This window comes from Takifugu flavidus, chromosome 10 (assembly GCF_003711565.1).
Source record: "Takifugu flavidus isolate HTHZ2018 chromosome 10, ASM371156v2, whole genome shotgun sequence".
NCBI lineage: Eukaryota > Metazoa > Chordata > Actinopteri > Tetraodontiformes > Tetraodontidae > Takifugu > Takifugu flavidus.
This window is the reverse complement of record NC_079529.1, coordinates 11,238,105-11,257,573: the sequence shown is the minus strand read 5'-3', so window position 1 is coordinate 11,257,573 and position 19,469 is coordinate 11,238,105. Positions and strand designations below refer to the sequence as shown.

At 50.8% G+C, this 19,469-nt stretch overlaps 2 protein-coding genes across 2 annotated transcripts in view; one reads left to right on the top strand and one right to left on the bottom strand.

Moving 5' to 3' along the window:
• Nucleotides 1-1,511: 1,511 nt before the first annotated feature.
• Nucleotides 1,512-11,114, bottom strand: atp2c1 (ATPase secretory pathway Ca2+ transporting 1). Its single transcript, XM_057044568.1, has 27 exons — nucleotides 10,836-11,114; nucleotides 9,339-9,443; nucleotides 9,148-9,264; nucleotides 8,275-8,364; nucleotides 8,065-8,100; nucleotides 7,873-7,934; nucleotides 7,694-7,802; nucleotides 6,592-6,747; nucleotides 6,448-6,516; nucleotides 6,298-6,373; nucleotides 6,153-6,219; nucleotides 5,939-6,063; nucleotides 5,753-5,850; nucleotides 5,572-5,667; nucleotides 5,376-5,465; nucleotides 5,049-5,153; nucleotides 4,804-4,960; nucleotides 4,558-4,728; nucleotides 4,291-4,388; nucleotides 3,960-4,010; nucleotides 3,611-3,777; nucleotides 3,471-3,539; nucleotides 3,282-3,398; nucleotides 2,949-3,096; nucleotides 2,794-2,889; nucleotides 2,538-2,679; nucleotides 1,512-2,410 (listed from the first exon to the last, which is right to left on the bottom strand). The coding sequence occupies exons 1-27, from the start codon at nucleotides 10,857-10,859 to the stop codon at nucleotides 2,286-2,288; spliced, it is 2,766 nt and encodes a 921-aa protein (XP_056900548.1). The 5' UTR covers nucleotides 10,860-11,114; the 3' UTR covers nucleotides 1,512-2,285.
• Nucleotides 11,115-11,850: 736 nt separating this feature from the next.
• The window catches only part of pik3r4 (phosphoinositide-3-kinase, regulatory subunit 4), a 9,031-nt gene continuing 1,412 nt past the window's right edge, over nucleotides 11,851-19,469 (top strand). The window contains exons 1-19 of the mRNA XM_057044548.1: nucleotides 11,851-12,108; nucleotides 12,472-13,226; nucleotides 13,375-13,508; nucleotides 13,658-13,868; nucleotides 14,224-14,613; nucleotides 14,769-14,903; nucleotides 14,980-15,201; nucleotides 15,285-15,458; nucleotides 15,733-15,878; nucleotides 15,958-16,161; nucleotides 16,803-17,004; nucleotides 17,164-17,255; nucleotides 17,344-17,566; nucleotides 17,658-17,823; nucleotides 17,905-18,069; nucleotides 18,140-18,351; nucleotides 18,567-18,698; nucleotides 18,765-18,865; nucleotides 19,285-19,373. Coding sequence (XP_056900528.1) covers nucleotides 12,509-13,226; nucleotides 13,375-13,508; nucleotides 13,658-13,868; nucleotides 14,224-14,613; nucleotides 14,769-14,903; nucleotides 14,980-15,201; nucleotides 15,285-15,458; nucleotides 15,733-15,878; nucleotides 15,958-16,161; nucleotides 16,803-17,004; nucleotides 17,164-17,255; nucleotides 17,344-17,566; nucleotides 17,658-17,823; nucleotides 17,905-18,069; nucleotides 18,140-18,351; nucleotides 18,567-18,698; nucleotides 18,765-18,865; nucleotides 19,285-19,373 — 3,716 coding nt within the window. The 5' untranslated portion in view covers nucleotides 11,851-12,108; nucleotides 12,472-12,508. The remainder of the gene's footprint in view (nucleotides 12,109-12,471; nucleotides 13,227-13,374; nucleotides 13,509-13,657; nucleotides 13,869-14,223; nucleotides 14,614-14,768; nucleotides 14,904-14,979; nucleotides 15,202-15,284; nucleotides 15,459-15,732; nucleotides 15,879-15,957; nucleotides 16,162-16,802; nucleotides 17,005-17,163; nucleotides 17,256-17,343; nucleotides 17,567-17,657; nucleotides 17,824-17,904; nucleotides 18,070-18,139; nucleotides 18,352-18,566; nucleotides 18,699-18,764; nucleotides 18,866-19,284; nucleotides 19,374-19,469) is intronic.

The window sequence follows — 19,469 nt, the reverse complement described above, 5'->3', positions numbered from 1 at the left end:
CCCTCAGGACAAGGAGCAGCAGACTGAGGCACAACGTCTTCCCCAGAGCTGTGTCCCGGTTGAACTCCTGCTGGCTCTCACTACAGCAGTTTACACAATAACTAACTTAGTTACCAACATAGCTACTGTTTAAACTTATTTTGCACACTAGTTTATTATTTGCACATTTCCTTTAGCTTTATTTAAATAGTTTCTGGCATTTAATTTAAATACCCACCTGTAAAATATGTTCATAGTGCAACCTTGTAAACTACTGTAACAATATAAACCGCATCTAAAGCTACATTTTAATCAGCTCCAAATAAGTCAGTCTGTAGCCAAATTTAACATTTTTCCAGTCAACTTTATTACATTAAAGTAAACAAAAATATAGAAGAGCCACACATGGTAATTGTTTATTACATTTTTGTCATTTTATTATAGCCTATAGTGTAATTTTATCATCTTTCAACATGTAGGGAGAACACGATAAATCTTGGTGAATTGCGCAATTATTCGCAATCTTCAACCTAATCTGGATCTTAGACTTATTGCCAATTAACTGAACTAACCAAATGTTGATATTTATAATCGTTTGCAATGTTTAGGATGCTTTTAAAACTTTTTCAAAGGCACCTTATTATTTAGATATCAGAGCCCCATATGAATTCAAATTGCGATTTCCAATATTCAAGCATTATTCATGTATCCACACGGTCGCAAACGTGCAGATTCTGTTCGGAGCCACGAACAGAGCTGAGCTACTAAAATTCGCGTAAATTTCTGTCTACGAACAGTTTAGACACAAATTCCCTCTGCTCGTTTCACGAATGAGCCCCGGAGACTGTAAAGAGGAGGCAGCGATGAGGTAAATAGTCAAAAACCCGAAACAAAGACTGTCAAACAGCTGTTTGTTGCCAGTGTTAATCTGTGGGAGATCTCTGATGGTGAATTAAAATCAGGTTGGAGTTGACTGAGGTCTTCTGAGACGAGGACGTGACCGGCGCCATCTTTGTAGTACCAGCGTTGTCCTGCAGGCTTTGCTGCTTCGAACGGGGATCGTGTTTCCAGATCTCTTAATCGATCCTTTAACCGACCTCGTAATCGATCCGTGATCTTTGGCAGGGACGCGGGCGCTGAACGGACCCAAAACTTATAGTGATAAATCAAAATGGATCCGACACAGTTTCCAGTAAAAGTCTGTTTTAAATCATGAAAAAAATATAAAAATTTACACAAAACCAGCTCCATTAAAAGAATCCATAATACCCCCTTCTCGTTTTACTGTGTACCAAAGACACATTCTTCCCATTTCTAAAATTTTAAATCTTAGATGGTTAATGCAGAAATCCTCCTCCACATGGAAACAGCTGACTCACACTGAACATGGAACAGACACACGCGACTTCCACTCAATGCTAATGTGACGACCGCCAGCGTCTCAAAGGCACAAGACAGCAGAGCACTGTTACCATGGAGATGGTCCAACCTGGTCACGCCCCGACTGCACCAGTACAGGAACCACAACTGTGTCCAGACCCCCACAAACATGGTTGAAGTTTATTTTCAGTGCTGGGATCAGATCAAGTCCCCAGAGCAAAAGCAGGAACGGACCAGTTCTGATGGACACAAACATCGGTGAGACCGTTTACAGCAGGGAGCAGAACGTGGGTTCCTGTGGAGAAGGCCGAGGACCCCCACGGAAATCTGGGGAGACCTCTCATCTCTGGGAAGCTTAAGAAAATCATCTTTGTTTTCTGTTCTAAAAATAAAAGGTTTTCAAAAAAGTTGAAAAGACAAAACCAAATTCTGGAAAAAACACATTTCAGCTGAAATTGAACTGAAGTTTTCAAAAGGTTCAAACTTTAAATATGTCAGGTGAACAGTTTATTTGCCAGATTGGAGGGTCAGAATGATGATTTTTTTTTTTTTTTTTTTTTAAAAGCAAAACGTACCAGTAGTCCAAATATTTTTTCTCTGATGTGATAAAATCACTTGGATCTGTGCACAGTTCTGTACGTTACACCTCCGGCAGCCTGCAAACCCACGGACCAGTGAACAGACGCCATCTTGCAGCTGTCTGAAGCCTTTAAATAAAAAAATAAAAAAGAAAAGTCATCTCCAGGAGAAGGTTCAGTTTGTGGTTTCGGACGCTGGGAGTCCCCCCCCCGGGGGGAATACTCCACCAGCAGAGCTGACAGGAAAACCCCACAAGTCCTAAAGTCTCTCAGCGCCCTCACTGAGAGCTCCTGAAACTCATCTTGTCCCGTCCTTCTGCCAGGACGGCACAGTGGGAGGGGGGGGGGTCATACATCATGGAAAAAGTCTGTGGGCAGGTCTCTGTTGGCCCCGCCCCTCCACCTCTCCCCCATCTTGATGAGCTCAGACACGATGCACACTGATGACGTGAGGGCCAACAGGAAGAGCAGGTCTGCAGGACAAGTGGCCAACAGTTAGCCTCGGCTAATGCTAACTACATTAGCATCTTCTACGCAGAAGGGTCATCTCGTCACAGCTGGAGGTCAAAGGTCAGCTGTGGTGGGTTTAGAGAAACGTACCGGTGAGGCTGAGACTCTCCGTCTGGAAGACACTCTGCAGGGGAGGGAAATAGATGACGAGGAGCTGGCCCATGATGGACGCCAGGACAGCATAGCAGAAGGTCCTGTTACTGCACAGACCCATCTCATGGACCATACGAGTCTGAGGACACATTGACTGATGATGTTACATCTCCAACAACATTTTTAACTCGCTCGTTTTGACCACAAGCGACCTTTATTTCACACACACGCGGAGGAGGAGCACCAGACTCACCTGAGAGCGAGAGCTCAGGGCGTTGAACATGTCGAAGAAGACGAAGCAGGTGAAGGTCATGGTGGTGTCTCGGGGGGTGATCATGTTGTCCTGCAACTGAGAAGCACAAAGGCATCACCCAGCTGCGGCCAAGCCTCATCCGGTCGACTGCTCACCTCTCTCCAGAAGACAAAGAGCGTCCCGCACACGATGATGAAGGCCGACACCAGCACCTTGAGGATGAGGCCGCGGGTGATGATGCTGTCCTTCACGTTACGAGGCGGCTTCCTGATCACGTCCCTGTCAACAGGCTCCACCCCCAAGCTGAGAACAACACGGCAACAGCGCACAGATGTGACACATTTAAACTGAGATCAAAGAAAACCTCAAAAACTCTTAAGGTCACTCAGGTCGGAACACATTCGGTAGAGTGAATTTCACTCTTCAGAATAAAAGTCTCGATTCGGATCGCGGTGACTTCAATGGAATTAAAAACTCCACTCCTGTACCTCTGAGCAGGAGGTCCATCCATGATGATGTTGATCCAAAGGATCTGCATGGCGTTCAGGGGGTTGGGGAAATTCATCAGCGTCGCCACGGAGATAAGGGTCAACGCTGCAATGCTCCTGGACACCAGAAGGGGGCGTCTGAGGTTGCGATCTTGGCTTTAGGCAATATCCCACGTGTATTTTACTCACGTGCTCAGCTGGAAACGCACAAAGTTCTTGATATTGTTGTAGATTCCTTTTCCCTCCTCGATGGCTGACCTGGGAAGAGAAGAGGGTTCGTTTCTGCCATAAAGCTGCGGGGCTGAAACACAACACCACAGCCGACTCACATGATGGTCCGGAAGTCGTCATCCACCAGGATCATGTCTGCAGCTTCCTTGCACACGTCGGTACCCGTCTGGCCCATTGCAACGCCGATGTCGGCAGCCTTGAGGGCCACAGCGTCATTGACGCCGTCGCCGGTCATGGCCACCACGGCACCTATGTTCTGCAGTGACTACAGGCAACAACAACATTTACAGGTCGATCGCAGTGTAGTCATCCAGCAGAGGGCAGCAGGGAGCTCATATTGACCATTAGCAGGTTACACTTAGCTGATGGGACAGCCAAGCATTAGCATGCTAACGTCACTGCGGAGCTGTAACTCACCCTCACCCACCCACTCATCCACCCTCTCACCTTGACGATCTTTAGCTTGTGGCGTGGACTAGCTCTGTAAAATACAGCGATCTGAGGAGAGAGAACCAGACGGTCATGTGACCCACTGAGATCCTTCAGCTTTCTCGTCAAAGTTCAAACTGACTCATTTGACAATGAAGCCTTTGGACTCGGGTTCCATGACGGTTCTCTAAAATACCATCAACCTCTCAGAGAAGATCAAAGGGGCGGGAACGACGCTTTCCTTTTATCTCGGAGGAAAGTCGGAAAACAAGATGGTGGCGTCTACGAAGGCTTGTTGTCGTTAGCGTGAGCCTTTAGCAATGTTGATGCTCTAAACTGTGCTTCTCACCCTGGGGACCATGTGTGAGAGCTGCTGCAGGTCCAGCTGATCCACCTCGTCTCCAGACAGACACTGGCTGCCTTTGGAGTAGAAGCCCAAACGAGCAGCTGCAGAACCAGAACCACAAAGACTAATGGATCTACTGATGACTGCTAAATAATTACTGCAGTACTGATGTTAGATTAGAGGCCGCCAAGGCCGCCTCAGCAGAACCAGTGGACAGATCTCCACCAGCTCACCGACCCCACCCACTAACTGTACGTCATGTGTGTTTACCTATGGAGATGGCAGTCTCCTGGGAGTCCCCAGTAATCATCTTGATGGCGACACCAGAACCGATGAGCGTTCCCACAGCTTCTTTGACACCAGACCTGGGTGGGTCAATCATGCCCACCAGACCCAGGAAGGTCAGGTTCCCCAGCTCGGGTCCTGATGCAAATGCCAGGACTGCAGGAAGAGGTGGACATGTCAAGGCGCTGATGCCTTCAGGCCGGTTCCGGTGCTGCGTGGGCTCAGTTTTACCTCTGAGGCCGGCGCTGCCCATGTAGCTGACTTGCTGCTGGTATAGCTCCCTCTGCTGGTGAGTCAGGGGCAGCGTGCTGCCTCTGCTGTTGTAGGAGGTGCACAGACGGATCACCTGCTCAAAAGCTCCCTTCATGAAGAAAAATCCAGGGTTATCCTGTCAGACATAACACGGTCAGTCAGTCAGTCCGACCCTGCTGAAAGCTTTGTGCTTTATGAGCACTCAGGCTGGAAACCACGCTCACCCGCAGGGTCCGATGGACACAGCGGATGGCCATACACTTCTGTTCCGAGGTGAACGGCTGCTCTTCCAGACGGACGTACTCCTGCTGGAGACTCTCCAGACCCATCTGGGAGAGCAGCAAACAGACCACAGCTTCAATGGTCTGAGGAGCTCCTCTCACCAGGACATAGAAGGTTCTGCTTCTGCCAGTACAACCGCTGTCCCAGCGGAAAATGTCCACATTGGTCCATCACACCTAGCTGGACCTTTCCTGACCGCTTTTTCTCTTCTGTCTTTCTCCATTTTCTTCTCTTCTTTATGAAAGTGCTAAAAGATTTGAATCCTTTACCTTCATGGCCAGAGCGATGAGGGCGCCCTCTGTTGGTCGGCCCAGCAAAGTGTGATTTCTGATGACGGAGTCATTACACACACAGCCGGCCTACACACACACACACACACACATGCACAGACACGCAGACACACAAAGAGAGTTACCGTTGCTACTGTTTATGGAGACACCACAGAAGAAGAGACCTCAGACCCACCTCCACGATCTTGGCGACTGATGGACACGAGAAGCCGTGGATGACCTCTCCATCCAGGAGGACCTCTCCAGCACCATTGTAGCCAACACCGGTCACCTGCACGACATTATCAGCAGGTCACAGTCAAAGAGGCAAAACGGCGCCGACGTGCGTGTTTATGGCGACGCGAGGGTGGACAGACCTCAGCGTGGAGCCCATCTGATGTGAACATCTGAGTGACCGTCATCTCATTCTTGGTCAGAGTTCCAGTCTTGTCTGAACAGATCACGTTACAGCAACCTGAGAGGACACGGACAGACGGACACACACTTACAGCAGAGGTGGAGGTGTGTGCGGCAGTGATGACGGTGAGGAGGAGGAAACCTACCCAGAGTTTCTACGATGGGCAGCTTCTTCACGATGGCTCTTTTCTTCACCATCCTCATCACGCCGAGAGCCAGCGTGACTGTCACCACGATAGGGAGACCCTCTGGGATGGCAGCCACAGCCAGACTGAAGGAGACCAGAGCCAAACCAGTGGTTAACGACCAAAATCACCTCAACGTTGTGTTGTGTCAACGTTGTGTTGTGTCTGCAGTCACCTGACGCCGATGGTGAACATGTCCAGGATCCTCTTCCCCTGCAGCCACCCCACCAGCATGATGACCCCTGAAAACACAGAGTTGAGGGGTAAGGCAAGCCCCCACAGGCAGAAACGACCTGAGGAAGGGGGTGAAGGGGCCAAACCTATGATGCTGAGGGAATAGAGCGAGAGCTGCTTCCCCAGCAGATCCATGCTCTTCTGCAGGGGCGTCTTCGGAGACTGAACAAAGCACATTTACGTCTGATTACCACTGAAACCACAGTCTCAGCAATCTAAAAAGGAAAACATTTCACCTCCTCCGCCTGCATCATCTTGAAAACCTCCCCAAACTCCGAGTTCTCGCCGGTTCCTATGACGATGCCCTGAGGGACACCACAACAGCAGGGTCATTGGCTCTGTCAGCAGGAACAATAACCCGATGAATAACCCGACGGTACCTTGGCTTTGCCGCAGCGCACCAGCGTCCCCATGAAGGCGATGTTGCTGCAGGAGGCCACGTCTCTGTTGGTGCCCCCCGTCTGGGGGGAGGTGTTCTTGGAGCAGGGGGTGGTTTCTCCCGTCAGACTGGACTCATCCACAGACAAGTCTGTGGACTGAGAGGGTGGAGCACCGACACAGAGTTTAGAATAGAGTTAGCATGCACATGGGACAGGGGACAGAAGGGGGAGAGACAGGGGACAGAAGGGGGACAGAAGGGGGAGAGAGACAGGGGACAGAAGGGGGAGAGAAGAGGAAGAGACAGGGGACAGAGGGGGAGAGACAGGGGGCAGAAGAGAGAGAGACAGGGGACAGAAGGGGGACAGAAGGGGGAGAGACAGGGGACAGAAGGGAGAGAGACAGGGGACAGAGGGGGAGAGACAGGGGGCAGAAGAGAGAGAGACAGGGGACAGAAGGGGGAGAGACAGGGGACAGAAGGGGGAGAGACAGGGGACAGAGGGGGAGAGACAGGGGACAGAAGAGAGAGACAGGGGACAGAAGGGGGAGAGAGAGGGGACAGAAGGGTGAGAGACAGGGGACAGAAGGGGAAGAGACAGGGGACAGAAGAGAGAGAGACAGGGGACAGAAGAGAGAGAGACAGGGGACAGAAGGGGGAGACAGGGGACAGAAGGGGGAGAGACAGGGGACAGAAGGAGGAGAGACAGGGGACAGAAGGGGGAGAGACAGGGGACAGAAGGGGAAGAGACAGGGGACAGAAGAGAGAGAGACAGGGGACAGAAGGTGGACAGAAGGGGAAGAGAGAGGGGAGAGAGGGCAGCGAGACAGGGGACAGAAGGGGAAGAGACAGGGGACAGAAGGGGGAGAGACAGGGGACAGAAGGGGGAGAGACAGGGGACAGAAGAGGGAGAGACAGGGGACAGAAGGGGGAGAGACAGGGGACAGAAGGGGGAGAGACAGGGGACAGAAGGGGGAGAGACAGGGGACAGAAGGGGGAGAGACAGGGGACAGAAGGGGGAGAGACAGGGGACAGAAGGAGGAGAGACAGGGGACAGAAGGGGGCGAGACAGGGGACAGTGAAAGAGTGAGTGTGTATTTCTGCACCTCGAACAGGCGGAGGTCAGCTGGGACCCTCTCTCCCACCGACAGACACACGGTGTCCCCAGGGACCAGCTCTCTGGCCAGCAGGTGCTCCAGGACCCCGTCCCTCACACTGGCACAGGCGAAGACGTCACATGATCAAACAGTAACACACACAGCCCTCCCTGAGATTCTCTTCTCACCAATGACATTCCGGAGGCACCAGTTTCCCCAGTTCTTCCAAAGATTTTTCTGAGCGGTACTCCTGCCCAGAGGAGGGACAACCACAATGAACACACCCTCACCCACACACCCTCACCCACACACCCTCACCCACACACACCCTCACCCACACACACACACACACAGACATGCACGCACACACCCAGCCTGACCTGGACGAAGGCCACGGTCACCACGATGATGATGGCCTGTCAACAGATGATGCTGAGGCTTTAATTCTGCAGCTCAAACAGCCAAAGGAAGAGTTTCTACAGACGTGTGACTGTTCTTTATGCTGTGGATACGTTTGCCTGACAACACTTAAACATCTGTCTTTAAGGATTCTACATCCTGTCTAACATCTGGATGCAGGTTCCACTCACCACAGTGATGCTGATGGCGTCATCGAACTGGTGCATGAGGACGCTGATGACAGCCGACGCCAACAGGAGCAGGATGAGAGGGTCCTTGAACTGGAGAGGACACAGCTGATCAGCTGGGCGTCTGCTGACACACACACTCACACACACGGCCCATCTGAACGTGTGTGTCTCATCAGAGGTCTGAGCAAGCAGGTCAGATCTGGTCCCAGGTTGGACCTGGAATCATGGCAGGATGTTCTTGCTGCTCTTTCCTGCTTACATAAGTTGAGCAAAGCTGGCTGGTCCATAAAGGGGTGGAGCTAAAGGAAAGAGGGCAAAGGCTGCAGCTTCCATGGTGACCTGGTTTCCACTCTCAAACATCCCCCTGGGTCCTGTTGGCATGTAGCAGGTCCACTGGTACCGATGGGACACGTCTGACACACAGGACACGAGTGTGAGCAGGAAGGTGTCTCCTCCTGTCCCAGGAGGGTGTGTCCTCCTCCTGTCTCGTCCTGTCCCAGGAGGTTGTGTCCTCCTGTCCCCTCCTATCTCGTCCTGTCCCAGGAGGTTGTGTCCTCCTGTCCCCTCCTATCTCGTCCTGTCCCAGGAGGGTGTGTCCTCCTGTCCTGCCCTGTCCCAGGAGGTTGTGTCCCCCTCCTGTCCTGTCCTGTCCCAGGAGGGTGTGTCCTCTTGTCCCCTCCTGTCCCAGGAGGATGTGCCTCCTCCTGTCCTGCCCTGTCCCAGGAGGTTGTGTCCTCCTCCTGTCCCATCCTGTCCCAGGAGATTGTGTCCTCCTGTCCCCTCCTATCTCGTCCTGTCCCAGGAGGCTGTCCCCTTTACAGGACAAGGTTGCGAACACACACAGACCTCAGACCTGGTTGCCATGACGTTTACCTGTGCAATGTATTTCTTCCATAGCGGCTCCTCTTCACCAATGTCGAACTCGTTCCAGCCATGGTACGCTCGCCGTCGGCCCACCTCCTGGTGGCTCAGACCCACCTGCAGGTCCGCCTGTCCGCCAGAGCAGAGGTCAAAGGTTAGGACATCAGCTGCCGCATCAACAAGAACAACGAATAAGGCCTCACCTGTAAAACACACGCTACTTCGTTGATGGGGAGTTCACAAGCTTTTCTGGCGGTCAGTACTGGGACCATGTTCTCATCTTCTCCGGGGGGTCGAGTCTGGGAAAGCTGCAACAGGAACACAGGCGGGAGAACGCCAGGTGTCACCTCACCTGTGACTCAGCAGCAAACAACAGAAGGGCAATATCTCAGGTGTGCGGACGCAAGCCTGCGCCTCTGGTTTCAAAACAAGAGCGCGATGATCACAGGAAGCCGATAAGTGGTCATAAAGTGACAGCTGTGTTTGATGGATACCAGCACAGGCACTGGTGGGGCAGGCCAGCGTTCCAGTTCCACCAGTCTGATTGCTGCTTAAACCAATTTGAGTCAACCTGATTTGTAGCAGCAGCCATTCAGACAACTCTCTGACCTTTGACCTAAACCCAGCCGTGCCCTGAACACTCCAACAAAAACGCGACCGACGTAACCTTTGCAGATTTGCGTAAATAAGTAGGATTTTATGATTTTACGTGAAATTCAAAAACCTTAAAGTGACTTCCTGTCTCACGCGAAATCACGCGTCGTCATGGTGACAGCTCAGGCTGCTCCTCTGATCAGTCATGACGGGAAACACATCCGGACCAGCAACTGTCGATCAGCCAAGCAGAAATATTCCGCCGTCATATCTGAGTGAAAGCAGCGTCTCCAGAATAAACGTCCCGTCACGACCCACTGCGGCCAGCTTGAGCTCCTCTGGGTCCGGGGAGATTCCGCCCTCACCTGGAGGCAGCTGCGTCTACCGGCTCCACACCCTGATTACAGACCCTTCACCGGGGACCAAACTGCTCACACCTGTTCCTGGGCCCCACGGCAAGAAAGAGCAACAGCTCACACACATCGATACGCGCCTCACCCCCCGGCGCTTCTGCATACCTGCTCAGGTGCTCGTCACTTAACTGTCTCCAACTTGTTTCCCAGTGAAATGTTCGATATTTTAAAGGAGTTTAAACCGCCAAGTGCGGCACATGAACTATCCGCGTACCTGTGATGTGGTCGAGCTATCAACAGGTCTAGTGAGTAAACACAGCCGAGTCTTAACCCAGTCAGGTGCATCAGGTACATCCTCGTTAGCTGCGGTTAGCTAGTGGGCTAATGCCCCGCCGGCTAACCATTAAGGGAAACAAAACAACTCAAATGGCGGCAGACGAGCATCAAACCGGGTCGGTTCGTAGGTCAACAACCCCCAATAAACCACAGCCGTTCTGACAGCTTAACAAAAAGCTACGACGGCGCTGGCTGCTAAGCTAACATTAGCTCCTCGAGGTGCGCGCAGCAGGCTAAAGGCGGAGGGAGAGCTCCTCTCGGGGAGGTAAACTAACTAAACTCGGCTGCTGCTCCTGGGTCCGATGACTCCCCGCGATCGGCCCGTGGAAAACCGTCGATTCACGACCGAAGACGTGGACGGGATCCATAACTAAAGGAGTCATCGCGTTGGGAGGAAGCCGTGGTCCTTAAACTTACCAGCAGCTCCCGTTTCTTCAGCATCTTCCGCGGAACCCACCGCTGACAGATTTTCTCGGACAGATTACGGATTTTCGCGTCAGACTCGCTGCCGGTACCGGGAGACACTACCGGTTTCCGTTTCACAATAAAGGCGGACGGCTCGGAGGCGGTGCCGCCTGACCTACTATTGTTATCTAATCAGTTTAACCGGAGCATCCGACAAAATGCATTTATTGTTGAATATAGATATCTTTACGCGCACTCATACAAACGGTGCGTCAACCTGATTTTCATATTTTTAATCATTCAGGGAAAAAACAGGAATAAATGTATGCAAAACGGTATTCTACTATGCATTTTTGCAAATACCAAACATGATGTATTCCGTTATTTTTTTCTTTGCTTTGAGTGTTCAATTATGGCTGAATTTCACGGCGTTCGGGAAAAATGCATTTTCTGTATGTAGTAAAACTCTTACTTATTCAGAACTTCTGACGCTTTTAATTTTATTACCCCGACACGATACTTTCCGTTCCAGAACCGTCCGTTTTCCAAACAAAGACGGTAGAAAATTAGATGAGTCACTCGGTGTTAGAAAAGAGTTCTAAAACCACAAGAGTCTGGACTTTTACATGCCCTTTTTTCAATATTCATTTGTATTACTTGTTTCGTTATTTAGTATAGAAAAGTTATTTTAAGCACTAATTGTCAGTGTATTCCAACAGTGAAGCACAGAAGGGCCTCTTGTGCTTCTCATGACAGCAAAAGAGATCAGTGTGAAGATAAATAAACAAATGAAAACTGCTCCACTTGGTACTGCATCCATTCCCAAAAAATTAGAAAGGTTCTAAACTTTTTCTGGACTTTCATTTTTGTGATTTTTGAATTAATTGTGATTTTGCAGCCATTTGTACGTTGTATACTTGATCCTATTCAGTAAGTCGCATTTTATGTTTATAAACCGATCGTGAGTGGTGCATCTGTCCTATAAAACATCTCTGCAGAGACGGGCTCTTACCTGCGGGGGCGCTCGCGGTTTACCGGGTCGTTGAGTTCCTGTTTCCGGTCTGACCCGGATACATAACAACAGCTGGCTGTGTCAAAGGAGCCACAAATAATGAGCCCAGGCTGCTGATTTGGGGTCTTAATAAGAGTTAGGCTGTTGTTACTCGGCCACATCGATGCTGTCCATTGATACAATCCGAAGACCTTAAGACTGGTCAATCTCCTTTATGTCGTTAGCAGCGTCCTAAAGTTCACGATCAGCAACACCGACTGACACAAACATCCGGTAACACAACAATCAGTGTTTATTTTGTTGCTTGTGTAAACAAAATATGTTGATAATGATGGTTTGATGACTGCGATAGGGTTTGGTCACGCGACTGTCGCTCGGTCAGCTCTTTACGTTAATTTGGTTAATTTATGCCAAATTACAAGTAAGGTAAACCTGTTAAGACGATATCTGAGCAAACTTTAGGAGAGAATAGAGTTTAATTTCTTTGTACAGGCTAAAAACATCAACTAAGTGTGATTAGCTGTTGTTTTTGTTAGACGTGCATTTAAATTATTAAGTCTTTCTAATTTTAATACAGAAATGCCTTAAAAATACGAAATATTTACGTTTGATTTAAGTTATTTTCTTTCCCCGAAGGAAGTAAGTAGGTTCCCAGTGGGGTTCCTGAAACACGATGGGGAACCAGTTGGCCGGGATCGCCCCCTCTCAGATCTTGTCGGTGGACAGTTACTTTTCCGACGTCCACGACTACGAGTACGACAAAAGTTTGGGCAGCACTCGATTCTTCAAGGTGGCGCGTGCCAAACACCGCGAGGGTCTGGTCGTGGTCAAAGTGTTCGCCATCCAGGATCCTTCACTGCCGCTCACCAGCTACAAACAGGAGCTGGAGGAGCTGAAGATCCGTCTCCACTCCTGCTACAACTGCCTGCCCTTCCAGAAGACCTCTCTCAATGAAAAGGCTGCCATCCTGTTTCGCCAGTATGTCCGTGACAACCTGTATGACCGCATCAGCACGCGGCCCTTCCTCAACAATGTGGAGAAGCGCTGGCTGGCCTTCCAGATCCTTAACGCCGTGGACCAGGCACACAAGGCCGGCGTCCGTCACGGCGACATAAAGACTGAGAACGTAATGGTGACCAGCTGGAACTGGGTACTGCTCACAGACTTTGCTAGCTTCAAGCCCACATACCTGCCAGAGGACAATCCTGCTGATTTCAACTACTTCTTTGACACGTCTCGCCGCCGGACGTGCTACATTGCACCTGAGAGGTTTGTGGATGGAAGCATGTTTGCCACAGAGAGCGACCAGAACACACCTCTGGTGGACTTAACCAACAACAACCAGCGGAGCCGGGGGGAGCTCCGGCAGGCCATGGACATCTTCTCTGCAGGTACCCGAAGAGATAACGAGAACTCATCCTCTGAGCTGGGCTGTTTCTGTGGGCGGGACCTGCGTCTAATTAACTTGTTATCGATAGTTTGCTGCTAGATTCATTTGAGGATGAATCTGAGATTATCTCTCCTGTGTTGTGTTTTCAGGCTGTGTGATTGCTGAGCTCTTCACCGAGGGCGTCCCGCTCTTCGATCTCTCTCAACTATTGGCCTACCGGAAAGGGTTGTTCCAGACGGAGCAGGTCCTTCTGAAGATTGAGGATCGTAGCATCCGGGATCTGGTAACCTTCTCTGTGTGCTAATTGGCTCTTACAGTGCAATCAGTTTCTCCAAATTCGTCATCTGTTTGATTGGATCTCAGCATATTGATGTGACAGAAACACATTCATGGAGAACGTTCTGATGAATGATGTTCTAAACGTTCTCTCAGGTGGCTCAGATGGTCCAGAGGGAACCAGAGAAGCGTCTGACAGCTGAGGAGTATTTGAAGCAGCAGAGGGGAAAAGCCTTTCCTGACATCTTTTACACCTTCCTGCAGCCATACATCGCTCAGTTCGCCAAAGACACCTTCCAGTCTGCAGACGAGCGGGTGCTCGTCATTCACAAAGATCTGGAAAACATCCTCCACAACCTGCGTGGAGGTGAGCAGATCTGCTGCTCTGGTAAAAGAAAGCAGCACAGTCATGTGATTCACCTGGAGCCGCCAGTCAGATCCAAAATGACTGAATCCTTCAGACCTCTTGGTAACAGTTCAGCCTGGAAGAACAAGTGCTGGAGGAGCTTCCAGAACCAATCTGATCTGATCTTTGTGCTCTTAATACTCATAAAATTATGTGAAGGATGTGAGTTAAAGGACACGTCCTAGTCACTTATTAAAGCATCTCTCATGTTTAAAACACAAATACTGTTACAGTGGCTGAACATTAAACCCTCAAGTCCTTCTCAATCACTATTTCCACGACATACAGGCAACCCTTGGTTTCATTCCTCTTCCAGGCTCCACATTGCCCCCTCTGGGTGATAGCGATGGCATACTGAGCTCCAGGGAGGAGCAGGGTCTCATCGTCCTGGTGTCCGTCATCACTTCCTGTCTGCAGACGCTGCATTCCTGCGACTCCAAGCTGGCGGCCCTGGAGCTCGTGCTGCACTTGGCCTCCAGACTCTCTGTCGACATCCTTCTTGACCGCATCGCGCCGTACCTGCTGCACTTCTGCAACGACAACATGCCGCGCGTGCGTGCCCAGGCCGTGCGCACGCTGGCCAAAGTGCTGGCTCTGGTGAAGGAGGTGCCGAGGAATGACGTCAACATCTACCCAGAATACATCCTGCCAGGTATCGCCCACCTGGCCCAGGATGATGCCACCATCGTGAGGATGGCGTATGCAGGTCAGCCGCTGTTACACCCACGCTAAACCTTAAAAAACTGCATTATGGGAAAAGTGATGCAACAGTGTCAGAAGTAAAACTCCCGTTAGCACCGATCACAGCTCTGACTTCAGCTCATATGGATGTTGTTGTTGTTCTGTCACCACGATGACCAGAGAACATCGCTCACCTGGCCGAAAGTGCGCTGCGTTTCCTTGAGCTGGTTCAGGAGAACAATGTGAACACCGAGCAGGATCTGAGTGGCGAGGACGTGGAGGAAACGCTCCACCACAACGAAAACTACGACTCAGGTACAGAGAGGCGCTGCGTCCTGTGCTGCGGGTTGATTCCACCAACAAACTTCCTGTGTCTGCGGTGATTGTTTAGAGCTGCAGGCACTGCACGAGATGGTGCAGCAGAAGGTGGTGACGCTGCTGAGTGACTCGGAGAACATTGTCAAGCAGTCCCTGATGGAGAACGGCATCACGCGCCTCTGCATCTTCTTCGGCCGGCAGAAGGCCAACGATGTGCTCTTGTCCCACATGATCACTTTTCTCAACGACAAGAATGATTGGCACCTGCGAGGCGCCTTCTTTGACAGCATCGTGGGTACGACAAGTCCGTCGACGTCTCCTGATGATTCCTGCAGGACTTAGTCATGTGATGTCCTGAGTCCTGTCCTCATGTTGCAGGGGTGGCGGCCTACGTGGGCTGGCAGAGCTCATCCATCCTGAAGCCCCTCCTCCAGCAGGGCCTGAGTGACACCGAGGAATTTGTCATCTACAAAGCTCTGAACGCGCTCACGTGCATGTGTCAGCTGGGACTGTTGCAAAAACCGCACATCTACGAGTTTGTCAGCGACATCGGTAACGATCATGTTCATTATCAGGATCATCAGGAAATGCACATTTGTTTCAGCTCCTGTTGCCGGGTCCTTCTTGCGTAATTAGCTAGAACCATAGAAGAAGATCAGAGAAATTCTGCTCTCTGATAATTCAGGTCATCATCACAGCAGTCAGATATTAAAGTATTTCCCACTCTCTCGAATCTGAGAGTGTTTCTATCAGCTCTTCTAGATACGTTTTACCGTTCAGCTGACTTCAGGTGTGATGTCATTTGTCCCATGTGACGCTACCCTAGCTCCATTCTCGTGTCACCCAAACCTGTGGATCCGGTACGGCGCCGTGGGCTTCATCACCATCATCGCGCAGCACCTGAACGTGGCTGACATCTACTGCAAACTGATGCCCCACCTCAACCCGTTCGTTACCCAGCCCATCATCCAGGTGAGTGCTCCTCGTGGTCATCATGGGCAGCAGAAGCTCCGCTCCCTCCATCCTTCAGCCTCGCCACGTCTCTCCACAGATCGATAAGGAGCTCGTCCTGCTCAGCGTCCTGAAGGAGCCCGTCAGCCGCTCCATCTTTGACTACGCTCTGAGGTCCAGGGACATCGCCAGCCTCTTCCGCCACCTGCTGCTCCGTCAGAAGAAGCGCATGGGATCCATCCCAGAATGCCCTGCTCCCGACGACCCCGCCATCGCGCAGATGCTGAAGAAGCTCCTGTCACAGGTCACTTGCAATAATATCATTGTATGAATTAATTGTACATTATTGTAAACCTCAGGTTGATTATTTCTGAGGATTTTTAGTTGCTGTTCGGGGCATGGGAGAAGCTGAGCTGGAACATTTCATTCCATTTTTTCCCTTGGTACTTAATCTGAATTATGTAGATCATCCCAAAGAAGAAAACAAGACATGATACAGGTCAAATAGGAAACTATGAGGAGGAGAAACAGTCTTTGTGAGAACATTAATCTTTAGTGTTGGTGCAATGCTGAAGTGAACCCTGTGAGAGGGTCAGTGAGGAGGAGGAGGAGGAGGAGTCATCAAACATGAAATTCTTTGGAAATATGGCAACTAGAAGGTTTCTACGGAAAATCAGTCAAATGATTCATCCACCTTGGTAACACAAAACTTGTTTGGGAGTCAGAGGGGAAACAAAAGCTGAAACATCTGTTTGAGTGAGAAAAAGAGCACATCAACCAAAACCAAAAAATGGTTCAGCTCCAAATACAATAAAGTATTTCACTAATACTGCTGAGTCATGCATCGTCCCCTAACCATAGTGAGTGTAATTACAGCCTTGGGACTTGTGAACCTATGTGGAGCTATTTTCTGTGATGGATGGATACAGTGTGTGTGCTGTGCAGGGAATGACTGAAGCGGAGGAGGACAAACTTCTGGCACTCAAAGACTTCATGCTGAAGTCCAACAAGGCCAAAGCCAACATGGGGGAGCAGAGCCATCAGGGGGAGGCGGTCCACACTGGCGTCATCGACCTGAACACGCTCGGCATCACCGGGCGCCAGGTCGACCTGGTCAAACCCAAAACTGAGTCCGAAGACAAGAGAGGTGACTGTTTTAGAGGGATCCGACCAAACTCTGAGTTTGAGCTGATTCCTGTGAAAGTTAAAGAATGAATAACCTCAAACCTGATTGTAATTAGCTTAGCATTAGATGCTCTTCCCATTCCACTCTGGCAATTTCACTCAATTTCCCTGTTTCATGCAGTGAGGAAACACCCCAAGCAGGACTCCACCATGAACGAGGAGTGGAAGAGCATGTTTGGCTCTCAGGAACCACCCGCCATCCAGACCGCCATGGTAACTGTTACCATAACAATCGCTGCTTGGCCTAAAACTGCTGACAGGTCAGCGTATGAACACGGCTGCTATCTGACTGTGTGCGCAGGTCAGCGATGGGGCCGTCACTCACGTCAAGAAGAGCGCCGTGGCTCTGCCGGCGCCCGCGCTGCAGTCGCTGGCCACCGGCCCCACCTACCTGCGGCGCATCAATACCTGCAGAGCGGAGCTTCAGCAACTGGTGCAGCAGAAGAGGGAGCAGTGCAGCGCCGAGCGCATGGCCAAACAGATGATGGAGAGCGCCGAGTGGGAGAGTCGGCCGCCGCCACCAGGTAGCTGCGGCACGTGTGCACCCACGCACGCACGCACATGCGCACGCCGTGGTTCAGGATCATCCCATTTACAGCAGCAAATGTGTGTCAGGGTGGCATCCTAAAGGCCTGCTGGTCGCTCACCTCCACGAGCACAAAGCTGGTGTCAACCGGATCCGCGTGTCTGACGAACACTCCATCTTCGCCACGGCCTCCAATGACGGTACCGTGAAAGTGTGGGACAGTCAGAAAATGGAGGGAAAGACGACCACCACCAGGTGAGTCGTCACAGCGGGCGGCAGGTGGGCGGAGTCTCGATCCACCCACCGGGTGAATCGTTAATTCTGATGTCGTCGTAGGTCGGTGCTGACCTACTCTCGCGTTGGTGGTCACGTAAAGACGTTGGCCTTCTGTCAAGGCTCCCATTATTTAGCTGTGGCGTCGGACAGCGGATCCATCCAGGTGCTCGCCGTCGAAGCGAATAAACCGCCAAAGTCCCCCAAAGTGCAACCCTTCCAGTCCAGGTAAGGCAGCCGCGGGAGGTCACCTTTCACCATTTCTGGCGCTGCTCTTCAAATCTGAACTTCCTATCAGGTCTCTGGACCTGCAAGAGGATGGCTGCGCTGTCGACATCCACCATTTTAACTCGGGCGCTCAGTCGGTGCTGGCGTACGCCACCGTTAACGGGTCACTGGTGGGCTGGGACCTGCGCTCCAACTCCAATGCCTGGACCCTCCGCCATGACCTCCGGTTGGGCCTGATCACGTCCTTCAGCGTCGACATGCACCAGTGCTGGCTCTGCCTCGGTCAGGAGAACCTTTCCAGAACCCTCCGGAAACATTTATTGATGTTTGTTTAGAATAGATCCACCTGTGGAGTCAAGTGACCCTGTTGCTTTTTAATTTGATGGTGCATCTCTACTGTAGGCCTTAGGCTCCACCCCTTCCTGTCTCAGCACATCATAAAAGATATAATGATGAATGATCAGAGTGCTTATGAGCCCCGGTACCCTCCCCCACAGGTACCAGCAGCGGCACCATGGCATGCTGGGACATGCGGTTCCAGCTGCCCATCTCTAACCACTCCCACCCTGCCCGAGCACGAATCAGGCGGCTGCTCATGCATCCACTCTACCAATCATCTGTCATCGCGGGTGAGGATAGATGATTGTTAAACTTGATCAGTGTGATTATTGATTATTGATTATTGTCCTCCTCAGCTGTACAGGGGAACAATGAAGTGTCCATGTGGGACATGGAGACTGGCGATCGCAAATTCACACTGTGGGCGAGTTCAGCGCCTCCGCTGTCTGAGATGCAGGTGCGTGCTGGAATCTCCCACAGTTCTTAACGACAGCGAACACATCACGACCTCAAGATTCCAACAGTTCTGTCAGACTTTCAGCAAGTCTGGCTCACTTCCTCTGAGCATCAGTCGCAGATGATAACACATCCTGTTTATGTTTACCAAAGCATATGTGTCATTGATCTGTGACCTTGATCCAGTGAGCCAGAAGTAAAACATCTGTAAACATGTTCAGATGTTGAAAAGCAGAACTCACTCGATGCTGGTGTGTGTGTTAGGCATTATGAATTAGACAATTCATCTGTGATACACTTTTTATTCAGTTTTTTACACTTTTTATTCAGTTTACACTCATCCTGGTGTTAATCTGTGTGTGTGTGTGTGTGTGGTGTGTGTGTGTGTGTGTGTGTGTGTGTGTGCGTGCGTGCGTGCAGCCATCTCCTCACAGTATTCATGGAATCTACTGCAGCCCAGCTGATGGAAATCCTCTCCTGCTCACAGCTGGATCTGACATGAGGATAAGGTGACAAACACACATGCTCACACAGACTCACACATACACACACTCACACACAGGCTCATACAGACACACTCACACGAACACAGAAGCAGCTAGTGA

Bases quoted from the DNA above. Each gene is read 5' to 3' on its own strand.
- atp2c1 (XM_057044568.1), bottom strand. From the start codon at position 10,859: ATGCTGAAGAAACGGGAGCTGCTG. The intron at 9,444-10,835 runs GTAAGTTTAAGG...TTCCTGTTGCAG, and splicing joins TGAAGAAACGGGAGCTGCTG to CTTTCCCAGACTCGACCCCC. The intron at 6,064-6,152 runs GTGACTGCAGAC...GGTCTCCTTCAG, and splicing joins ATGTTCACCATCGGCGTCAG to TCTGGCTGTGGCTGCCATCC.